Source organism: Pongo abelii, chromosome 10 (assembly GCF_028885655.2).
Source record: "Pongo abelii isolate AG06213 chromosome 10, NHGRI_mPonAbe1-v2.0_pri, whole genome shotgun sequence".
NCBI classification, from domain to species: Eukaryota; Metazoa; Chordata; class Mammalia; order Primates; family Hominidae; genus Pongo; species Pongo abelii.
Genome location: NC_071995.2, coordinates 37,465,854 through 37,488,915, shown reverse-complemented (window position 1 = coordinate 37,488,915; position 23,062 = coordinate 37,465,854). Strand labels below are relative to the sequence as shown.

General features: G+C 36.7%; 1 protein-coding gene across 2 annotated transcripts in view; it reads left to right on the top strand.

The window, feature by feature from the left end:
* Nucleotides 1–23,062, top strand: part of SLC2A13 (solute carrier family 2 member 13) — a 355,260-nt gene that overhangs the window by 226,496 nt on the left and 105,702 nt on the right. For both annotated transcript variants that reach the window (XM_002823104.6, XM_054527120.2), the window contains exons 5-6: nt 15,080–15,243; nt 22,200–22,320. In XM_002823104.6, the coding sequence (XP_002823150.5) occupies nt 15,080–15,243; nt 22,200–22,320 (285 nt within the window). The remainder of the gene's footprint in view (nt 1–15,079; nt 15,244–22,199; nt 22,321–23,062) is intronic.

Here is a 23,062-nt window from a genome sequence, read left to right as displayed (position 1 = left end):
AATCTGTATGAGAATGGACTGTAGAGCTATTCTTTTGAGTTAATTATACCCTAAAATGTTTAGTATTGCCTCTTATCAATCAAGTTTGCATTTTCATAAGGTATTTTTGATGATTGAATGATTTAACATACGCAAAACACATCTGGACACTACTTGGCATTTAGTAAGTGCTCAAAAATATTACTTCTTTTCGTCTTTTATCAGGAAATTATTTCTGCCCTCAGTTCCAACTCTGTAAGTGAGTCTCTTAGATTCACAGAAAATACTCAATGACCATTAGCCGTTATTCTTTTTGTTTCTCTATTCTGTATTTTCTTATGAAGTAGCTTTAAATTTTCATAATAAAGAACAGGAAATGAAAAGGGCATTTCTAAAACCAATTCTACACACTTAAAGGAAAGTAGAGAGTTAAGACAATATAGTCAATTCAAACACACCAAAACATTTAACTCAGAAATATCTCCCTAATTCTATTTTTCAGAATTAGCCAGATGGTTCAATACTTCTCTGTGGGATCTGAGAATTAAAATGAATGTCATGTAGTACCCCCTAAATAAATGTATGCTGACTGATAGATAATTGCATTTCTTCTTCAGATCACACTTCATATATACACATAGTTAGATTTTTTTTGCTGTCAGCTGTGAAAGGTCCTACCGGTCTGCTAATAATTGAGCAAGCATGTTTTAGTGCTGCATGTATGCATTGAAATTAACCAAGTGTAATTTTAGGCCTTTCCCTTTGAACATCAAAGGGCACAGCGCTGTCAACATGCCGGCATCAAGCCAGCAGCCTAATTTACTATTTAATAATACATTTGTGTGTCAGACCTCTCTTTGCCCAGGGCTGTTACAGTTCAACTAGTTCCTCTGCTGTTAAAAAATTGATCATCTTTCTTTCCTGATATTTGGAAAAGGAACAATAAAATTTATCTCTGTCAATTGAAAGGTCTGTTCACTTTAACCTTGACCTCTTTATTTCAGAAGTGTAAGAGGGCTTAAACACATGAAGAAGCAGTAAGGTAAAAGAAACCTTAAAATTAGTGATTTAGGAAATAGCTGAAAGTAGAAGATGGTTTCTATACAAAACATTTGCTCTGGAGTAATATCTGTACAAACTGGGTCACAAAACCTGACTTTTTTAAAGTGGTGTTGAACCAAATACATTCGAATCTCTTGAAATTAATCAGAATCCTGGGTAGGAGGAGGCTGGAGCTGGACAAAGAGGAAAGACAACTGGGAATTTTGCATTGGGGAACGATCTTCAGATGATTCTAATTCAAACTAAAGTTTGAGAACCATGTTGCTCTAAATGTTTTAGCAGCTAGTACAAAAGGGAAGACATGTTTTATTCCATGATTCACGAGGTAGAAGTGAATTAATTCCTCAGAGGAGTACAAGAATTCCTATGTACTAAGGCCAGAGAGAATTTTTCTCTGGGTGCTTCGGTGGTAATATAATATTCATTAATATTTATCTTTTCAGAGAATAATTGGAACTCATAGTTATTGGTTTTGATGTCTAGAACAGGTAAGCCATGCCATAGAAGTGCTTCATCCACATTGTAGAAGTGGGGATCAAGGAAAAAATATACCAAATATGTAATATTTGGTACAGAGATTCTCTCTATACTTCTTACATGTTAGATGACCGAATAAAGCCCATTACTTTAGCACCTTGTTTGCAGTGTTGCTTTCTGTTTCACCTACTCTCTGTTTTTCCACAAGCCCACTCTTTTCATCGGGAGATGAAAGCATTCATTTGAGAGAGTAGGGAATTTCAAGTGAGGTTAGTCTGTGTTTTCCTCAATCTTTGGGTAGTGGCAGTCTTGTTGGCCTTCCTAGCTCCTGTTCCTCCAGTGATCCTTCTTCCCCACTCAGTTCTTTTGCCTCATGAGCTGCAGTGGACAGAGCTCCTTTTCCATTTCATCATCAGCCCCCTGCCTGAAAGGCAACTCTTAAATGTAGTCACAATTCATATCACTGTCATCTCCTAGAAAGTCAAAATCAAGAAATTCGTTTCTGGCTATAATACCTGTCTCTGCCACTACAGTTTTTCTAGTCAGGCACCTGAATAGATGTTTATCATCCTAATTATGACTAACAGTCTTTGTGGTTCTTTCCAGTTCTCCCCATGTATGATCCTTGGCTGATTTTAAATGCTTTCTCTAGCTAAACCCTGTGATAACTTGCATCTTGAATTCCTTGCCCCTTTGTATTGTTTTCAATCTTGGGACATGAGAAACAGTACTGTGGCTAATTGGCATCACTGATTAACTATTTGGACTGTAAGGTGGAGCTCATTGCTGCCTTCATGTTCCAGCAGCTCTTTACCTTTACTGCTGTCATAGAACTCAGCCCACCAGTGTGTCCTTGTTATATGTATGGCGGTCACCCTAAGTGTTGTGGGCTCCCACCCTCCCTGAACAGTCCCCAGATATTGTCTTTGTATCTCCTGCTACATCTGGCACATAGTACGTCCTGAATAAGTGTATCTTAATTGCATCTTATTGAGACATTTGGCCATGATGTACTTATTTTCTATGAAAATGTCTAAATATTTGTTTAATTGAATAGTTAGGCTTGTAATTTATTACTGTGACTTATTTGTAGTGTTTTAGGCAACCAGAGGTAAAGGACATAGATTAATTTAAGAAAATATGAAGTTTGGTGAAGAAAAAAATTAAAGGGTCTTTTATTTTCTGAAGACATATGTGTAAATTCCTTGTGATTATAATTTCATGTCTGTTTAACTTAAAATAGTGTTAGATTTAGTTTGGCTGGGTCCAGTGGCTCATGCCTGTAATCTCAGAAATTTGGGAGGTTGAGGCAGAAGGGTGACTTGAGGCCAGGAGTTTGAGACGAGCCTGAGCAACATAGTGAGACCCCATCTCTACATACATACATACATTAAAAATATAGATTTAGTTTACAGAATTGGAGGCTTATGGTGCCTGAATACAATGTATGACATTTTCCAATCTACAAAATGTTAACACTTCAAACAAAACTTTTAAATAATACATGCTTATTATAGGAAATTGGAAATGTGTAAAGAAGAAAAGGCATCAAAATCTCACCACCAGGAAATAGTCTGTCTGAACGTTTTGATGGATTTGCCTTATTTTTCTGTGATTATTTTTAATAGATGAGATTCTATGTGAATATACTTCCGTATTTTGCTGTTTTCACTTAATCCTGCATGTTCCTGACCTCTTTTCCCAGTTTGTGATTCCATAGAGATTCAGTTATAAATAATGTGCATAAAACTACATATATTTGCATAATGACATTTTTGTGACCAAGCTCTAAAATGTTGCTTTTATATAGAATGAAAGTTCTTGCAAAGTTTTACTTACAAGTGAACCTTTGAGGCCATCACAGCTTAAAATAAAAACACTGTCTTAATACCCTTTTGAGAGTCAGTGCCAAGAGCAGTGTTTTTCAGGAAGTAAATGCCATGACCTGCCCTTTTTTCACACTCAGGCTCTTAAGCCTCCTGAGAAAAATTTTAAATAAACTGTCACCTTTTTCCCTCCTGTTTGGTTTAATGAAGTGTTAGATGGACACAACTTGGAACTTTGGAGACAATCAATGATGGAAGAAAAGACTAGTTTGTATCATTGTTTGGATCAAAAGCTCCCAAGTCATATGTAGTCATTTTCTGATGTACTCTTCTCCAGCCAGGAGGGCAGCTGGCAACACAAACTGGCAGTGAGGTAGAAAGGAGTGCAGCTGAATCAGGAGAGTGATGGTGGTGGGGCATATTCAGAAAAACTGAGACACACTCTACCTTTCCTTTACATCCTACTCCAGGGACTTTTTTTAAAAATGTTTCTTTAATCCTTTGGATTGTTCGAATGCTTTCTTATGAGCGTTACTTATTATAATTATTAAAGAGATTAAAATTTAATCATATATACTTAACACTGAATTATATATTTTAAAAGGGTAAAGTTTTATGGTATGTGAATTATATCTGAGTAAAAATAAATAAGGGAGAAAAGAGGTGGAAAGCCATATGAACCCATTCATTCATGTAAATAAACACTAAGTGCCTAAAAAGTATTCATAAGCCTGCTTTGGTAGTTGCAAGAGTGAAACACACATAGACTATTCTTTTGGGAGTTTATAGAAATATGATAGAAATAGAAATATGATGTGTATCTAAGTAATTCTAATACCAGAAACAAAGTGGTGTGTGTTACTAAGAGAAATACAGATAAATTTCTGGGGAAAAGTAGAAGGAAAGAGTAATAATTCTAGCAGCAAATGTAGAAGGAATTTAGAAGACAGGTGTTTGAGTGCTGATTGAGATTTGTGAATCAATGTAGATTGATTGGGTATGTGGGTAGATTTGGTGGTGATGAGGCAGGGGAGCATCCATCTGATTGCTCACACTTTCTTGGTGAATTATAGGCAAAACTTCACCTGAGGCTGCATAGACTGGGATAGTGGAAAGAAGGGAGATGCTATGAAAGCATCCTTTGGAGAGTTGGAAAGTGTGCATCTTCGGAAATTTCAAGTGAGGATAATTTGTGTTTTTCTCAAGACCCTTTCAGCTGCTAGATGTAAATGCAGAGTAGAAGAATAACTGGATATAGGCAGAGTTGGAATTTATGACATAAGTATAACAAAGGGTTAACAGGCTAGGGAATTTGAGAATGATGAAAAGAACGTGATGGTAGCAATGGTTTGGGGAAGTAATTTTCAAAGCAGGATCAGCATCACCTGAAAATTTGTTGGAAAGGCAAATTCTTGGTCCTAGACCTACTGAATCAGAAATTCTGGGGACAGGGCCTAATAGTCTTGTGTTTTTGAACAAGTCTTCCAGGAGATCCTGTAGTACACCAATATCTGAGACCCTCTGGTTTGGGAAATATAAAGTACTTACATAGTAAGTACTATTGTGGGTAAGGGGCAGGAATGAGTGATGATGGATAATAAAAAAGTAGCAGTGTCTGGAATACAGTCTACATGAGAGTGACATATTGTGTCAGTGGGGAATTCAAGTAAGTGAGCCTTGAGAGTAGGCTGTGCTGGCCAGAGAGGAAGATACTTAAAGGATTTTGGTGGTAGAGCAGTTAAAAGAGACTCAGATGTTGTGTGGGTGGTCCACATTGATGCCACTCTCACCGAGAATCATGATACAGGGGTAAGAATGGAGAAGAAACTTGTGAGGCCAGTACTGAAATCTTTATTGAATGAACAGTGACCAAAAAGTAGACAGACAACTAAGTAAGAATTAGAGGATAGTACAGTCATTTCTTGCCCCTCTTTTCATCATCTCCCACTCCTCAGGCCCAGAGGTATCTAAAATATGAGAGAAAACAGCCTAGCCTCTGGATCCAAGGTGTAAGAAGGTTATGCCTCATGTCTAGACTTAGTTCACAGGGCACAGAAAAAGAGTATGGGAGGGCTGAGATGAGAGGAAGATTGAGTCAAATTAGTGAATGTTACCAGGTTAGTGTGGAAGTAAATGGCCAGGTATAAATAGGTGATCTGAAAATCTTAGACTCCTTCTTGTTGCTGAAATAAGCAGATAATTGAGACATGATGAGGCGGGGTGAAAAGTGTTGTCTGACAAGATTAGAATCAGCACTTTTTTAGTAAACTGAAAAAGACAGTCATGGGGAAATGATGCATACATACCTTAAACATTTTATTTCTAGTTGTACAATAATTCATCATATCCACTGTTTGAGTTTCCAGATTTTTTTTAACATAAACCACACCCATATTGTCATCTGTGAATTCCAGGCTTTCAAGTAAACCAGAACTGAAAGACACATATGAAGAAGCCCAAGGGCAGAATCTTTCTAGACTTTTACTTCTCTCTTATCCCTAATTTTTTATGGTTGTGTTACCCACACAACTTTTAAAATAACTCAATCTTTATTGGATTTTGACAAAGCATGAAGTTTTGTTTTTAATGCAACAACTCTCTTTTAGTATTTTATGTTTTGTTGCTTTATGTAACATTTGATTGAATTATATAATTACAATGACAGGCATAAACAGGTTTGGGAACAATCACATGTAACCTGTTATACATACAATTCAACAAATGGGAAATGTGAGCCTATGTGAAGTCCCATATGTTCAATGTCCAGTGGGCATGTATTTTATAGAATGAATTAATAGGTCAATATGGCAAATTGGTGAATTAGAGTTCAGATGAGAGAGCTTACTTCATTGTTCTCCATGATGCTTAAAGGAAAGTCAGTGATGTGGCTGAGCAAGGTGAGACAAGTAATTGGTCTTTCCTGAGGCCCCCAGAGGTATGAAGCCAGAGTGAGGGAACTCACTTCTGAGGCAGAGGGTAGGTCACATTGGCAACATTGGCATATGTAGAAATCCCTTATAAGTTCCACTGGCACATTTTCTTCTTTGTTCTTCCAAAAAGACTAATAAAATTATTTAAATTATGAAAATTATTTTCTAATTATTAAATGTGATTAATAAGTAAACTTTCTGCAGGTTTCTATGATTTTTGTATCATTGCTTGATTTAATGGTAGTATGATACAATTGACTAGTATGTTAGCTCAAATCCCTCATATGAAATATCTGCAATTGTGATTTCTACTTTTCTAACTTTTGATTTTGGCTTTATGTCTTGCATGTTATAATGTACAAAGAGGATTTCTCAGTGTGCCAAATACATGAAAATATGTTTGAAAATTTCAATAATTTTTTAAAAATAGTTCTTAAGATGTTTGTATCTTGAGTAAAACATTTTTCTATTAAAATACATCTGTTGATGTATTTTCCATGTGATGATGATTAGGCCATTCTTGCATTGCTATAAATAAATACTTAAGACTGAGTAATTTACAAAGAAAAGAGATTTACTTGGCTTATGGTTCTACAAGCTTTACAGGAAGCATGGTGCTGGCATCTGCCCAGCTGCTGGGGAGGCCTTGGGAATCTTACAATCATGGAAGAAGGCAAAGGGGGAGCAGTCACGTCACATGGCAAAAGCAAGAGCAAGCGCGCGCGCGAGAGAGTGCAGGGTGAGGTGCCACACAGTTTTAAATGACTGTGTCTTGTATGAACTCACTATCATTAAGACAGGACCAAACCATGAAGGATCTGCCCCATGACCCAAACACACCCACCAGGCCTCACATCCAGCACTGGGATTACAATTCAACATGAGATTTGCATGGGGACAAATATCCAAACTACATCATTCCACCTCTGGCCCCTTCCAAATCTCATGTCCTTCTCACGTTGCAAAATACAATCTTGCCTTCCCAATGGTCCCTCAAAGTCTTAACTCATTCCAGCTTAACTCAAAAGTTCAAGGTCTCATCTGAGACAAGGAAAATCCCTTCCACTTTTGAGCCTGTAAAATAAAAATCAAGTTAGTTACTTCCAAGATACACTGGGGGTATAGGCATTGGGTAAACAAATATTCCCATTCCAAAAGGGAGAAATCAGCCAAAAGAAAGGAAGAAAGGGGGTACAGGCCCCATGCAAGTTTGAAACCCAGCAGGGCTGTAATTAAATATTAAAGCTTCAAAATTATCTCCTTTGACTGCATGTTCCACATCCAGGGAACACTGCTGCAAAGGCTGGGCTCCCGAGGCCTTGGGCACCTTCACCATTGTGGCTTTGCAGGGTTCAGTCCCCAGGGCTGATCCCATGAGTTGAAGTTGAATTCCTATGGCTTTTCCAGATGCAGGGTGCAAGCTGCCAGTAGATCTACCATTCTGGGGTCTAGAGGATGGTGGCCCATTTTTCACAGCTCCACTAGGCAATAGGGGACACTGTCTGAGGGCTCAACCCCACATTTCCCATTGGTACTGCCCTAGTAGGTGTTCTCTGTGAGGGCTCTGCCCCTGCAGCAGGCTTCTGCTAGGGCACCAGGCTTTCTCACGCATCCTCCAAAATCTTGGCAGAGTCTGCCAAGCATTCTTCACTTTTGCATTCTGCACATCTATAGGCTTAACACCATGTAGAAGACACTAAGGCTTATGCCTTGCACCTTCTGGAGCTGTGGCCTGAGCTATACCTAGGCAGGCCCCTTTGAGTCACAGCTGGAGCTGGAGTGGCCAGGATGTGGAGAGCAGTGTCTCAAGGCTGCACAGGGCAGTAGGCTCTGGGCTGGCCTACAAAACCATTCTATACTCCTAGGCCTCTGGGCCTGTGATGGGAAGACCTGTTGTGAAGTTCTCGGAAATTCCTTCAAGACTTTTTCCCATAGTCTTGGCTATTAGCACTTGGCTTCCTTTTAGTTATGCAAATTTCTCTAGCAAATGGTTGCTCCACAGCATGCTTGAATTCCTCTCCCAAAAAAGCTTTTTTCTTTTTCTGCCACATGGCCAGGCTGCAAATTTTCCAAATTTTTATGCTCTGCCTACCTTATAAATATAAGCAGCAACTTTAAGTAATTCCTTTGCTCCCTCATCTGAGGATAAGCTGTTAGAAGCAGACAGGTGACTTCTTGAATGCTTTGTTGCTTAGAAGTTTCTTCTGCTAGATACCGTAGTAATCAATCTCAAGCTCAAGCTTTCACAGACCCCTGACACATGAACAGAAAGCAGCCAAGTTCTTTGCTAAGGCATAATACACATGACCTTTGCTACAGTTCCCAATAAGTTCCTCACTTCTACCTGAGACCTCAGCAGTCTAGACTTCACTGTCCATATCACTATCAGCATTTTGGTCACAACCATTTAGTCGGTCTCTTAAAAGATCCAAATTTTTCTTGATCTTCCTGTCTTCTGAGCCCTCCAAATTCTTCCAACCTCTGCCCATTACACAGTGCCAACGTCACTTCCACATTTTCAGGTATTTTTATAGCAATGCTCCACCCCGGTATCAACTTTCTGTATTAGGCTGTTCTTGCATTGCTGTAAGGAAATATCTGAGACTTGGTAATTTATGAAGAAAAGAGGTATAATTGGCTTACTCCTATGTTGGCTTTTCAGGAAGAGTGGTGCTGGCATCTGCTCAGCTTCTTGGGAGGCCTTAGGAAGCCTGCAATTATGGCAGAAGGCAAAGGAGAAGCAGACACATCACATAGCAAAAGCAGGAGCAAGCAGTGGGAGAGTGGGTCAGGGGAGGTACCTCACACTTTTAGATGACCAAATCTCATGATTTAGCACCAAACCTTGAGGGATCCAACTCCATGATCCAAACGTCTCCCACCATGCCCTACCTCAGCACTGGGGATTACATTTCAACATAAGATTTGGGCAGGGATGAATATCCAAATTATATCAGATGCAAAATATGAGTAGAAATTCAAACTACTGCATAAAGGTTTAGAAGATTGTAAATATAGTGGTAACCCATTACTTAAATGGTTGGCTGATATTATTTCTGTAAACATTGGAATTCACATGTTTTTAAATGTAAGTTCAGTGTATCTTTCCACAAGTCCATGACCTGACTTTTAAAAATTAGGTTTGTGGATTATTCTGATCTAAATATGTCATCTTCTGCCCTATGAAAGAGAATATAGTTATTGCCTAAATTTTTCTGGAACTAACATTTAAGTGGATGCCCTTGTGATAGTTATTGATACGGTTTGACTGTGTCCCCACCCAAATCACCTCGTGAATTGTAGCTCCTGTAATACCCACATTTCATGGGAAGGAGTCAATGGGAGGTAATTGAATCGTGGAGCGGGGGTTCCAATTCTGTTCTTGTGCTAGGGAGTAAGTCTTATGAGATCTGATGGTTTTGTAAAGGGTAGTTCCCCTGCATATTATTTCTTGCCTGCCACCATGTAAGACATACCTTTGCTCTCCTTTGCCTTCCACCGTGATTGTGAGGCCTCCCTAGCCATGTGGAACTCCGAGTCCATTCAACCTCTTTTTATTTATGAATTACCCAGTCTTAGATATGTCTTTATAGCAGCATAAGAGCAGACTAATGCAGTTATCCTTGTTTTTGAGTATATAAACAGTCTCCCAATAGGAAAATATAATTATTTTTAGTTAAAAGAACCTCTTTTAATGTAATGGCATTCTAAATTCTCTGTAGTCAATGTACTTTGGCATATGGTACCAAAAAATATATATTTATAACACTAGGAACTAAAAGAGCTAAAGAACATAACTTAGATAATGGAAATCTTTAAGGTCTTACAGTCAATCAACTACTCCATACTTTCTCATGTAACTTGTCCTATATCACAGTATGAATATGGCCTATAAGACTGTTGAGTAAGTCAGCAGTTAATTTGTCCTACTTAGACTGGCTGTTGTCAGGAAGAGTATGTTCCATATCCCTTTTATTTATGAAATTAACGTCTTTATAGTCCCATGCCAGAAAAAAATTGTCTGTATTATGAGCTGATACATTTTATTTTGTCAAACAGTTAAAATTTTCTAAAATATTTACTATTTTGCCTTGGCTGCCAGGAATTTTAGAGCTAACTCATAGTGTCTATGCCGCTAAGGTTTTCATATAATTATCTTCATGTTCTACCTCTCTCTTATCAGTCTTTAATTTTTAATTTAGTAAGTCAGGTGTTTTTTAGTATAATTATTCTTAATTTCTTCTCAAAAATTTACAGTAGATAAATTCAATAAACCAGCAGACAATTATTTTACTGCTAATTCTATAATGCAAGTAATAGTGAAAAAGATAGCTTTTTCAGAAATTCCTAGGAAATGCTTTGTTCAAATAGGAACTTAGTAGATGTATTTTGTTAAACATATGAAGTATCCATGTTTAGTCTTTTATTGCTAGTTAAAAGTCAGCATTAGGATAGATTGTCATTTCCAAAGCCTATATGTTTCTGTTTTGTGTGAGTCAGATTTAAAATTCAGGACTGGAAGCTGAGTGTCACATAATCTCTAAGATAGCAATGCACGTAGAGTTCCGGCCTTGGCTGTTCTTAAATGTCTACAGAGAGTTGCAAACCTTTCAACTTCACTCTGGGGAAGAGATGGTATGTGTGAGATGACCAAAGTTGGCCCAGGGAATCTTTGAAGAAGATGATAGTTTTTCTGATAGATATTATAAAATGACTTTGAAAGGAGAAGGTATGCCTGCTTTGAGTCTAAAAAGGAAAGAAAGCCTTTTTCAGTTGTTCATATTGTTCTTTTATGCATAAGAGGGTTCCCTTATGCCTTTGTGCAACTTTTGAATGAATACAGTCCCTTGAAAATGCAAACTACTGCATAAAGGTTTAGAAAATTGTAAACACAGTGGTAGGTAGCCCATTACTTAAATGGTTGGCTGACATCATTATTTATGAAAACATTGGAATGTACTTTGTAAATGTAAGTTAAATGTATCTCCCCATAAGACCATGACCTGACTTTTAAAATTAAGTTTGTGAATAGTTCTGACCTAGATATATCATGTCCTGCCCTATGAAAGAGAATGTAGTTATGCCTGATTTTTCTAGAACTGATTACCTTTTAAATAGATGTCCTTGTCTTTCATTCCTTCCTTCTCATTATAACTGTTGGCTTTCGCTTATTTTACTGCTTATTAGTAGGTTTACTGTGATAGCCAGAATAATGGTCCCCCCAAGGACATACAAACACATCCTAGTTCCCAGAGCCTGTGAATATGTTACATTACATGGCAAAAGGAAATTGAGGTGCAGACTGAATTAAATGTGCTAATCACTTTACCTTAATTAGGGAGATTATTCTGGATTTTCTGAGTGGAGCCAATATAGTCACAAGGGAGGCAAAGCAAAGGTCATAGTGAAGTAGCATGAGAGGGACTTGACAAATCATTGTTGGCTTTGACGACTGAGGAAGGGGGCCACCAGCCAGGGAATTAGGAGACCTCTAAAAGCTGCAAAAGACAAGGAAATGGTTTTTCCCTGGAGCCTCCAGGAAGGAACAGAGCTCTACTGACACCTGTGATTTTTGACCCCCAAGTGAGACACTTGTCAGATTCGTGACCTACAGAGCTGTGAGATAATAAATGTGTTTTGTTTTAAAGTCACTAACCTTGTGGTAATTTGTCATGGCAGCAACACAAACTAATATATTTACCAGTGTTAGAGAAAGGAAGATGAAAATCAAGGCAGTCTGTACAGGACAAAATTTAGTGTGGGCTGAAGTTGCAGCTCTTGCTCAGAGGGAGACACAAGGCTGTCAGTGAATTTCAGCTCCTCCCCTTACTGTTTTCCATTAATCCAGATAATCTGCAATTGCCTGTTGCCAGTATAATGACTTGAAATAGGCTTCAGAACAATATAGCTTTAGTTCAGTCGGCCTCCAGTTCACCCACTTGGCTCTCACCAGAGTAATGTCTTCATAGAACAGATTTAATCCTGTTATTTCTCTTTAAACTCCACTTTGTGATTTCCCATTGCCTACAATACGAAGTCCAAACATATAGCATTACATTCAAGTCCCCTCCACAACAGAAGCTTCTGCTATAGCCTTACATCATACTTCTCATTTGTATGCATTCTTCTTTTTTTTTTTTTTTTTTTTTTTGAGATGGAGTTTTGCTTTTGTTGCCCAGGCTGGAGTGCAGTGGTGTGATCTTGGCTCACTGCAACCTTCGCCTCCCAGGTTCAAGCAATTCTCCTGCCTCAGCCTCCTGAGTAGCTAGGATTACAGGTGCCCGCTACCATGCCCAGCTAATTTTTTGTATTTTTAATAGAGACGGGGTTTCACCATGTTGGCCAGGCTGGTTTTGAACTCCTGTCCTCAGGTGATCCACTCGCCTTGGCCTCCCAAAGTGCTGGGATTACAGGTGTGAGCCACCGTGCCTGGCCCCTCATTTGTATGCATTCTGTGTTCAATCAAGGCGAAGTACTTATGTCTGTGAACCCAGCATACCATTTTGCACTTTGGTCCTTCAGATGTGTCATTTCAGTGACCTCCAATGCCCTCCCAGATTGTCAGACCTGCTGGCAAACCTCTATGACAAGGCACAACCCTAACATTAATTCCCTGGAAAATCAAGAAATATTCTACAGCAAATAAATTGTTTGCTCTGTCCTTTATGCCTCACTGTTGCTTTTACGTGTTGTGATATTAAAATATTGTCTTTCCATTTCATTCTTTTAAATTAAGGTATGAGCTTCTTGAGGGCAGCAACAGGATTTAATAACATATCTGTGGGATCTTAGTAATTAACATAGCTTATACACTAGGTACTTAATAAATAAATATTCAGTGTACAAGTGATTATGTTACCTAACCTGGCCAGAAGACACGGAGGTGCTATTAGAATGCAGGTTTCTGAATCCCAGGTCAGTTTTTGGTTGCATTCTGACTCTATAACTTAAGTACCTAAAATACTTTGTATAGCTATGTAACATTTTTCATTTTAAATGAAATTTAGACAACTTATTCTGTTTTATACTACTCTCCTTTCCATCCCTTCATTTAACACTTGTGATTTCATTGTTTTATTTTATTGAAAATGAAAGCATCAAAATAGCTTCTGTTTTAATTTTCCCCTGCCTCTATTTGGAAGAATTATTTTGCACAATATAACTATTCTTATTCTTAAATTATTGTGAAGATTCTGAAACTTAGTAGCATGACACATGTCAAATTCTTTTGGCTTTAAATATTTGAATTTTCTTTCAATATTTCTGGTTTCTGCCTTTTCAGATTTGGTATTCATGTTAATTTCTTAGTGATTACATGTAAGGTTTGACATTGCCATACAGGTCTTTATGAAAATGTATATGGTAGAACTTGGAAACTGTAAAACACTACACAAATGGAATGAATTGTTTTCATAATTTTTATCATCACTTTACACTCTGACTGCAAAACGTTCGCAGTTTTCATGATGATGGGAATAATTCTGCTGGGAATTTCTCTTTTTGCAACAGCTGTCAGAATTCAGTCTTAAAATGGTTGGCATGCTTTTTAGTGTGATCAGTAAAACACATCCTTCATGCTACATAGTTAATTTATAGGTTTGGTTTGTTAATTTAAAAAAGGAAAACACTTTTTTTCAAGATGAATGAGTCCATGTTGGTATTAAAATTTTACATAAGAACCATCATCATTAGTTTAAAAATTAGTAGACAGAAGCCATTGATGAATCAATGAGACTTAAACGTATTCAAAACAGATTTGATTTTTGAAATATTATGAAGGTATTGATAAATATTCAGAAACTGTAGATTTTTAACTATGGAAATATTCAGCCTGATTTAACATATTGCTTGGATGACCACTGTCTGATGTGAATGAAGCTAACTTGTTTTAGAATGACTTGAAAGGCTGGGCAAAGCCATGGTTCAAAATGTGTATTTAAGATTTGAATTCTATCACATTTCATCAGTGACTCACCAGCAGTATTTTGCTTTCTTTGTTTTCAGATTAACTTTAAAATAATCAGCTGGTTTAGCTATTAATGTTTCCACCAGAAAAGAAATGTCTTGTGAGAAACTTGTCATCCTTAAATGTGCCAGACATATCTTCCATTGTGCATCAACAAACTGGCATTATGGTCTTTTAAAAGCCAGTCTCCAGTGAGTTCACTTAGCACGAAATGAGTCTACAGAGCTTAATCATGCTAGAGACTTAGCTCACCAGAGTACCCTTTTTCAGGAAACATAAATGATTCTCATGGGTCTCATGTCAGTTTCTCATCTTTTTACACAATGCTAGATACATTCTGACACTGTCTTACTCATTGTGTCTTTTTTGAGGAGTTCCTTCACTTGTCCCAGATTTTTACCACTATATTACATTCTTTTATGGCAGTCTTTTAAGGACATTAATTCACAGTGTATGATGACTTCTGATTCATTCCATGGACTTGGAGCTTAATATAACGTAACCTTATTATGTGGCCAATTAAAGTGATACAGTTTTAGTGAAACTACCAGATGCCACTGTCCCTAGCTGTGGGATGTGCATCACTTTGGAAGCCTTCAACCTTATCTACTTGCTCAGGTGCCTTTTCTTGATTATACAAACTCCAAAATAAATTTATTTGAACATAGTCTTTATATTGTGATCTTTTCAACAGCTTGCATGAATTCCCACGTTAATTTGATGTTATTACTGTAGCTCTCCTTATATTTTTTTTAAGTTGAATACATCTTTTTCTATCAAAATAACCCTGTTTCTTTGGGTAACTATCAATAGCAATTGTTTTATTCATTGCTTTGCAGGTACTACAGTGCAACCATTCTGCAGATGTCTGGTGTTGAAGATGATAGACTTGCAATATGGCTGGCTTCAGTTACAGCCTTCACAAATTTCATTTTCACACTTGTGGGAGTCTGGCTTGTTGAGAAAGTGGGCCGCAGAAAGCTTACCTTTGGTAGTTTAGCAGGTAGGTGCCTGGATGAAGAATTCAATTATAAACTTTATTTCCTGATAACTTCAAGTTTAACCTTCAAAAATACAATACTTACACCACTTCTAATATTGGTTTCTCAGCCAAACAACAAAAAAATTAGAGTTCTCCTAGACCAAAAAAGAAAAAAAAAGAGCTTTTAACAACTGTTATGCTACGTGACTAGAAACTAGAATGAGTAGAAACAAACTGCAAGAATAATTTGGATCTACTGAGGGTAACATTTTTCTGTTACTTGAGTTCCACTCAAAGGTACAAAAGTGAAAAAAAATAATTGTTTTTTGTTCTATCCTTTTTTGAAAAACTAAAAACTTTGGATTCACAAACTCACTTTTTAACATATATTTTTAAATTTGGAATACAATGGAATTAAATTTGGAGCATTTTTTTTCAAAGCTCTTTCAGCAGTGGAATATTAGAACCATGTAATTTCTTCACAAAGCAGGGATAGACTCTTTTTGTGTTTGAAACAGGCCTAAATTCCAGGGTAAATTCTGGTTGGTTAAATGTATTTTCTATGATAGCGAAATAAAGCAAAACCTTTTTTTTTAATTCCCAAGTATCTTTTGTGTTTAAATTCTGCCCATTTTATTTATTATTTCACTGTACACAAGGACTGTTTCATTGATAGAACGAGACCCACATCTTTAACATTGATTTTACATGGCTGCATGGTATAATTTTCTAATTTTTTTCAAATATACGAGTACATTCCTATGTATCAATTAGCTATACTCTAATAACTCCTTTATAAGTTTATTTGAAGTGAGAATGCATTTTTCCATTAAAATATAGTTTCCAGGGCAGCATTAACTAAATTCTATTTTAACCAAATTGTATCGAAAACATTGATCTAATAGAACTGTTTCAGGCACTCATCCCAGATTTGATGAGAAAATACATTCTAAGTTCCAAACCCAATTATCAGAAGTACATACCCTCTCCTGACCCTTATTCCAGAAGGAAGAGTAGAATGCTTTCACCTCCTGTTCTTGCCTAAGCAGTGGGAGCCCTTGAATCCAATAATGTACACTGAACTGCAGTATCAGTGCTGGAGGGAAAGGTGAGAGATTGTCTGATTAAGGGGCAAACGTGATTGCCAACAGCCAGGATATATACTGAACTAAGACAGTAGGTAAATGAATAAAAGTGAGGGACAAGTAAAGGTTACAAAACCATGTTTATAAACCTGTTCAAGAAACCAGAGGTATATAGCCTGGAGAACAAACTAAAGGCAGAAGCCTACCAGGTATCTTATTTTAACAGATAGTAGATGTTATGAGGACACAGATTTTTACTTAATATAAGAAAAATATTCCCAATAATCAGAGCTATCCAGCAATGAAATGGGCTGAATCATTAGGATAGTAAACTCTCAACGAAAGGATAGATTACCATCAGGCAGTGATGTGTTAAAAATAAATTTCCACAGTGGGCTGGAAATTGGATTTGTTGACCCTTGATTTTCAGATGAATGCTAAGAAGAGATAATAGCTGCTTTTAAATATTTTTAATGGATGACACCCTTCTTTTTAAATAGAACTCCAGTATATTGCTACCTCAATAAGTCTATTTTTTAAATAGAACTTAATTGCTTCTTCAATTTGGGATTTGGCCTTTGAGATCTGGGGAAAACTGACTAAACATTATTTCTAGCAACCTGTGTTCCTTCATTTGGTATTCCAGTAAAACACTTTCTTATCAGTTCTGTAGGATTTTTGAGCCTTTATTGATACAGAGCTCCAGACTGTTTGGATTTGAATAGTGTGACTTTGGGCAAGGTTCTATTTCCTCATGTGTGAATGGGGATTAATTATCATCCCTACTTCACAGAGATGTAATGAGGATTTAACACATTTACAGATGTATAGGATTTCAAATGCTACCTGACACAGAGAGTAAAGGGCTCTGAGCATTTTAGCTGTCACAGCATTATTGTTACCAAAGAGTGAGCCTTTGTTGTTTAAACAAACTTAGTGCAAAAGCAGCCTCCATCTTCGTAATCTAGGAATCTTCCTGAACTCTTCTGGCCTATGTCATGTTTCCCTCTCAGTGTAGGTCTTCTGCCCAAGGATTTCCAGAGCCATCCCTGACTGTTAAGGGGAAGTATTAAGACAATTCCTCAGGAAACACCAAGGGATTTCAGGGTCTGCTTCTCATGAGCAACCTATAGGCACTTTTCTTTCCTGCCTTGTTCTCTTTGCAGCTGAAACCCACCAAGGCCTCAGTTCTGTCCACTACAAGCACTGTACAGTGGTTCCTTAGCTTGAGAGACACAGTCTATTTGATTTCCTTATTATGTGGCCAATTAAAGTGATACAGTGGATATTACAATGGTTTGAGAGGTAGAAGTCCTGGTTTCTTGTCACAGGCCTCACAGGTCTCCTTGTTTACCTGTACACATAGTAAATGGTGCCATTCATGTGGTTCTGCTGTTTCAGTGATTAAATAGGTTCTACTAGACGATAATGACCAGTGGACCTTTACACCTTCAGAATAAGAAGTACCATTCAACAACCTTGTTAACACATTAGTATTACTCCAGTGTGACCCTCACTCACAATTGATTTTTCTTTCACATTCCTATACTGATTCTGTGTTAGTTGCATTTTTATTTCAGTGTGTTTTTGTTTTATTCATTTATATGTAGATATATACTTGACATTTTAATAGTACTAACATACTGTTCTATGTTAAATTTCTTAAACTGGCTATAGCCTCGAATTTTTAACCTTTGATTCAGTATCGTTCCCTATTTTGTGTTCTTATTATGATTTATTTTATTATATTGGACTAAAAATAGTGAAAAATGTTACATCAAGATGATTTTTTGTTAGATATTCATTCTTTTAAAATGATAACAAATAAAAAAATATGTAAGCCTGGACAAAGGAACTCTTTATACAAAGAAATACAAAATATGTAGTCCATGAATAATCTTAAATGTAGGACATTTTTGGTGTTTGACTTTTTGTATTTTCAAAGCTTGTTCAGAGAACTGGACTTTTCTGGTAAATATTACAAATTTAATGACAAATTCTTGATTCTTTTAATATTGGAAGATTTGTATCTATGTAGCTTTATTGGTAATGAATCAGGAAGCCAGAAGGATTGTGTTTTTCCCCCCTCATGTATTTTAGTAATGTTTCTGAAAACTTCACTCACAGACTGTCTTCATCATAATTGCCAAGGATACTTATTTTAAAATATGGATTATTGGGCCTTAACCCAGATCTACTAAACTAGAATTTCTGAAAATGAGACTTGAAATATGTGCACTTTAGACAGATTCCCTGGGTGATACTTATGCACACAAAGTGTGAGAACTACTGCTCTGGTAGAGTCATGGGAAGGGAAATTATTTTGTTTTTTGAGTATTTACTAATAATCCAAACACTGTACCTGGTACTGATTATTACATTAGATATTTTTAATAATGCTATTTATTCAGCACTTTTCACTTCCTGTGGAGAATATTTTTATTTGCCAAATTATATCAAAATTCCAAAATCTAACACTGTATTTGGTTAAGAGAGACTCTTCTCGAAACATAAAGAACATGCCAAAACTACACAGTACACCAGATAAAATTCTTTCATCCAAAGCCTTCTTGTATTAGACTCAAATCCAGGTTGTAATAATGAATAACTTGACAATAACCAGATTGATTTTAAATACTAACAAGGGACTGATAAAACATCTGTAACTAACTAAATATAAGGAAAAAGGTAATTCAAGTTGTTTTATGCTTTAATAGTGTATATGAGTAGATGATATTACTAAGTGATTATTTAAAAATTTATTTTATAAATAAAGTCATTTAAGATACCATTTCCTTCTTTTAAGGAGCTTATCATGTCATAGGGGTTTTAGCCCTGTCTTGGCATCATAACCACTTATGGAACACTTTAAAACTCAGATATTTTGTACTGATCTTCTGGAGACTCTGATTCAGAGGTTGGGGTACATCCAGGCATTTGCTTCCAACAGGAAGCCAGGATTGAGAAACATCACTATGTGTGATAACAAAAGAGTATAATGCTGGCTTTTAAAATATTTTCCTCCAAAATGGGCCAAAATAAAAATAAATTTGGCTTAAGAGGAGTTAACTTTTACCTATTTAGGAATTTTCTATATCCAGAATAGTTTATTTCTCATAATTTTTAGGTTGGTTGGACCTTAAGAGATAGATGTAGAGTCATGTTATCCATATTGCAGAACTCTCATTTAGGATAGTTGTACCATACTAACCTCATGACTGTAATTGGATGGTCTTAACAGTTTTTTTGTTTTTGTTTTTGTTTTTTTCAAAATTAGCCAACATTGCAAAAATGTATATAGTATGGTGGTCCATCCATTCAACCAATATTTATTTGAATCTTTATATGCCAGGCACTAGAATTGGACCTTACTGGATATGTGCTAGGCATATCATCTTAGAGTTTATCATTTTCATGGAGACAGGTTATTTAATGAGTGTTATGAAAGAAGAAACTCATCTTTCCTTCACATCTTAATATATCAAAGTTTCCTGATTTAAAAAAAATCTTACCTGTTACATGGCAATAAGATATGGATGTAATTTGGGAAAATAGGGCTCAGATTTTTTGATGGACAGACTAACAGTAAATCTCATGGTTCATTTCGTTTTGTTTTAGGAGAGAGGTATGATCTTCATAACAGACCTATTATATCTCTTTTCTGTTTTCCAGTTTGGGGCTTGATAGTCTTTTGAGAAAAGTAATGGCTCAGACTATTCCTAATTCTGGTTTGAATTTTAAGCCAACCGTAGTTAAACTGTGATTTTAGTTTTATCGCATTATTGGCCTGGTTTTGCAAAATAGACTTCTGACCTTTCTTCAATCCTCCCCATCCTTCAACTTTGTTCTGTTATTTTGAAGGTTTGCTGTGGCTGCTGCTGCTGCTTGTAATAATAATCATAGCATAATAACTAACATGTCATAGCATTAAAACATCTTTCGGCCGGGCACAGTGGCTCACGCCTGTAATCCCAGCACTTTGGGAGGCCGAGGCGGGTGGATCACGAGGTCAGCAGATCGAGACCATCCTGGCTAACACGGTGAAACCCCGTCTCTACTAAAAATACAAAAAATTAGCCGGGCGAGGTGGCGGGCACCTGTAGTCCCAGCTACTGGAGAGGGTGAGGCAGGAGAATGGCGTGAACCCCGGGGGGCGGAGCTTGCAGTGAGCCGAGATCGCGCCACTGCACTCCAACCTGGGCGACAGCGAGACTCCGTCTCAAAAAAAAAAAAAAAAAAATCTTTCAAATACATTATGACATTTAAAATTCACTGTAAGCCCGTAAGGTGAGTATTTTCACTAAGCCCTATTTTACAAAAGACAACATTGAATTATGGGAAGGTTGTGTCCTATTTTACAAAAGACAACATTGAATTATGGGAAGGTTGTGTCCTTTATCCAAGATCACAGAGTCAGGAAACAGCAAAGCTAGCTAAAAACTACAGCCATCTGATCCCAAGGTCACCTCTGTACCCATAATGCCTGGCTTCACACACCTACTGTGTCTTAAACAAAAACACCTCAACTATTATATAACCCTGTTGTACTTCCACGATGCTTCTCAATGTTCTTTTTAAAATCTATTTTGAATAAGATTTTTGTTCATAATTTAAATTCCCTCCAAGCTTAATTAATAAAACCTTAACTACTACTAAACTGCCCTCCTAAATTCCATGTTTTAAACTTATTTTGTCTCATTCAAATAAGTTGTACAAACTAATACAGCCATATTCTCTTTTTTAACTTTTAATTTCAGGGGTACATGTGCAGGCTCGTTATATAAGTAAACACATATCTCAGAGGTCTGGTGTACAGATTATTTTGTCACCCAGATAATAAGCACACTACTCAATAAGTAGTTTTTTGATCTTCTCCTTTCTCCCACCCTCTACCCTCAAATAATCCCTGGTGTCTGTTGTTCCCTTCATTGTATCCATGTGTTTTTATCATGCAGCTCCAACTTTTAAATGAGAACATGCAGCATTAGGTTTTCTATTTCTGTGTTAGTTTGCTAAAGATCATGGCCTCCAGCTCCATCCATGTTGCTGCAAAGGACATGATCTCATTCTTTTTTTACAGCTGCATAGTATTCCATCATATTTTCTTTCTCCATTCTTCCCATGACGCTTTTCATTTACCCTCACAATGTCTGTGGCTCAAACAATAGTCAGAAACTTGAAAAATGTCTTATTTACCATTAGGATGTCTATAAGGGACACAAAAATTACTCTTTTAAGTGATATACTTAATCACCATTCCTATATGTTAACATCAAAACAAATATTTCACTTTCAAATACCAACAGGAAAGAAAAAAGAATACATGTGATATATTATGTCTGGTACTTTAAAGTCTTCAAAAAATGCTACTCCATTTTAATAAAACATGCTCTTTCAACTGCTTTAGAAATAACTCGTTTGTTAAACTAAAAAGGTTTACCAATTTAAGTCTTACATGATTGAATGTCATTAGAAGAATTTTCTTGGCACCAAAAGGAACACTTGATGGAAATCTATTGTCTTTCATACTTCTTGATATGTTAGGCACTCAATAATGTTGTCACATTAATTGATTTTGAGATTTTCAGCAATACTAGGGGTGCGTGGTTTCTTTTAAAAACTCATTACCAATTTACTGTTTGGCTAGCAAATGTATTTGCTTTGAATTTCTCTCTCATCATGTCTCACAATGAATGTGCTAGTGAATAGTTCTGATAATTTGTTTATACATTGGGAGTATTTTTTAAAAATCCAGTGAAGATAGAGCATGGTATTTTTTTTCAGAGGTTTTTGTTTCTTTCTTTGTTTTTTGGTTTTGTTTTTACCAAACCCAGTCTGCCTTAAAATAATATTGTCAACTCTTCTCTAATATAAAACTTTTTTTTTTTTAAGGTACCACTGTAGCACTCATTATTCTTGCCTTGGGATTTGTGCTATCAGCCCAAGTTTCCCCACGCATCACTTTTAAGCCAATAGCTCCGTCAGGTCAGAACGCCACTTGCACAAGATACAGGTGAGATTTCATTATGTTCTTCTTCCTTTACATGACTCTGGTAACTTTTTTGCTTGCTTTTAACTTTTTTAAAGTTGTAGAGATGAGTAGGAGCTTGCTGGGCATCCAGGCTTACGTAAAAAGGGAAGAAAATGGGAAAGGTGGTAGAGAGGGGCCCCCAGGAAGAGGAATAGCTTGTGCAGATGTGTGAGTGTAAGGAATTAAGGAGAGAGGGGGTTGTTAGACACAATCTTGGTGATGTTTCTCTGGAAATTAAAATTAGGGATTGATACTGAATCTAAGCAGGAATACAGAAAAGCTATTTTAGATCATATACAATTCAGTCACCTCTGTGTTCCAAGCAGAGTAAATAACTTTAATCAGTAATTAAACTTTTACAAGATGCACATGCCCTCTGAATATTCTGACAATTTGTACTGATTTGCATGGGTATCCTCTTATTCATTTAAACAGAAAGAAAGTTTTCCCTCAGTACTGAGGCTCTTTCAGAGGATCAGGAAGTAAAAAGTGATGGTGAAAAAACACAAAATATTCTAATGGCTAGCTGCAGGCCTAAGAGCTCATTAAATCTAACAGTGTACACACTATGTGATAAATAGATTGAAAAGTAGATAAATGGATAGATGGACTGAGAACACATAAATGAAACTTTGAGTGATTGGACACATCGATTAATACGTTTGGCAGCAGAGCTTCAAAGTTTTAAACTGGACTTTAGCCACCATGAAGTCTACCAATCCCT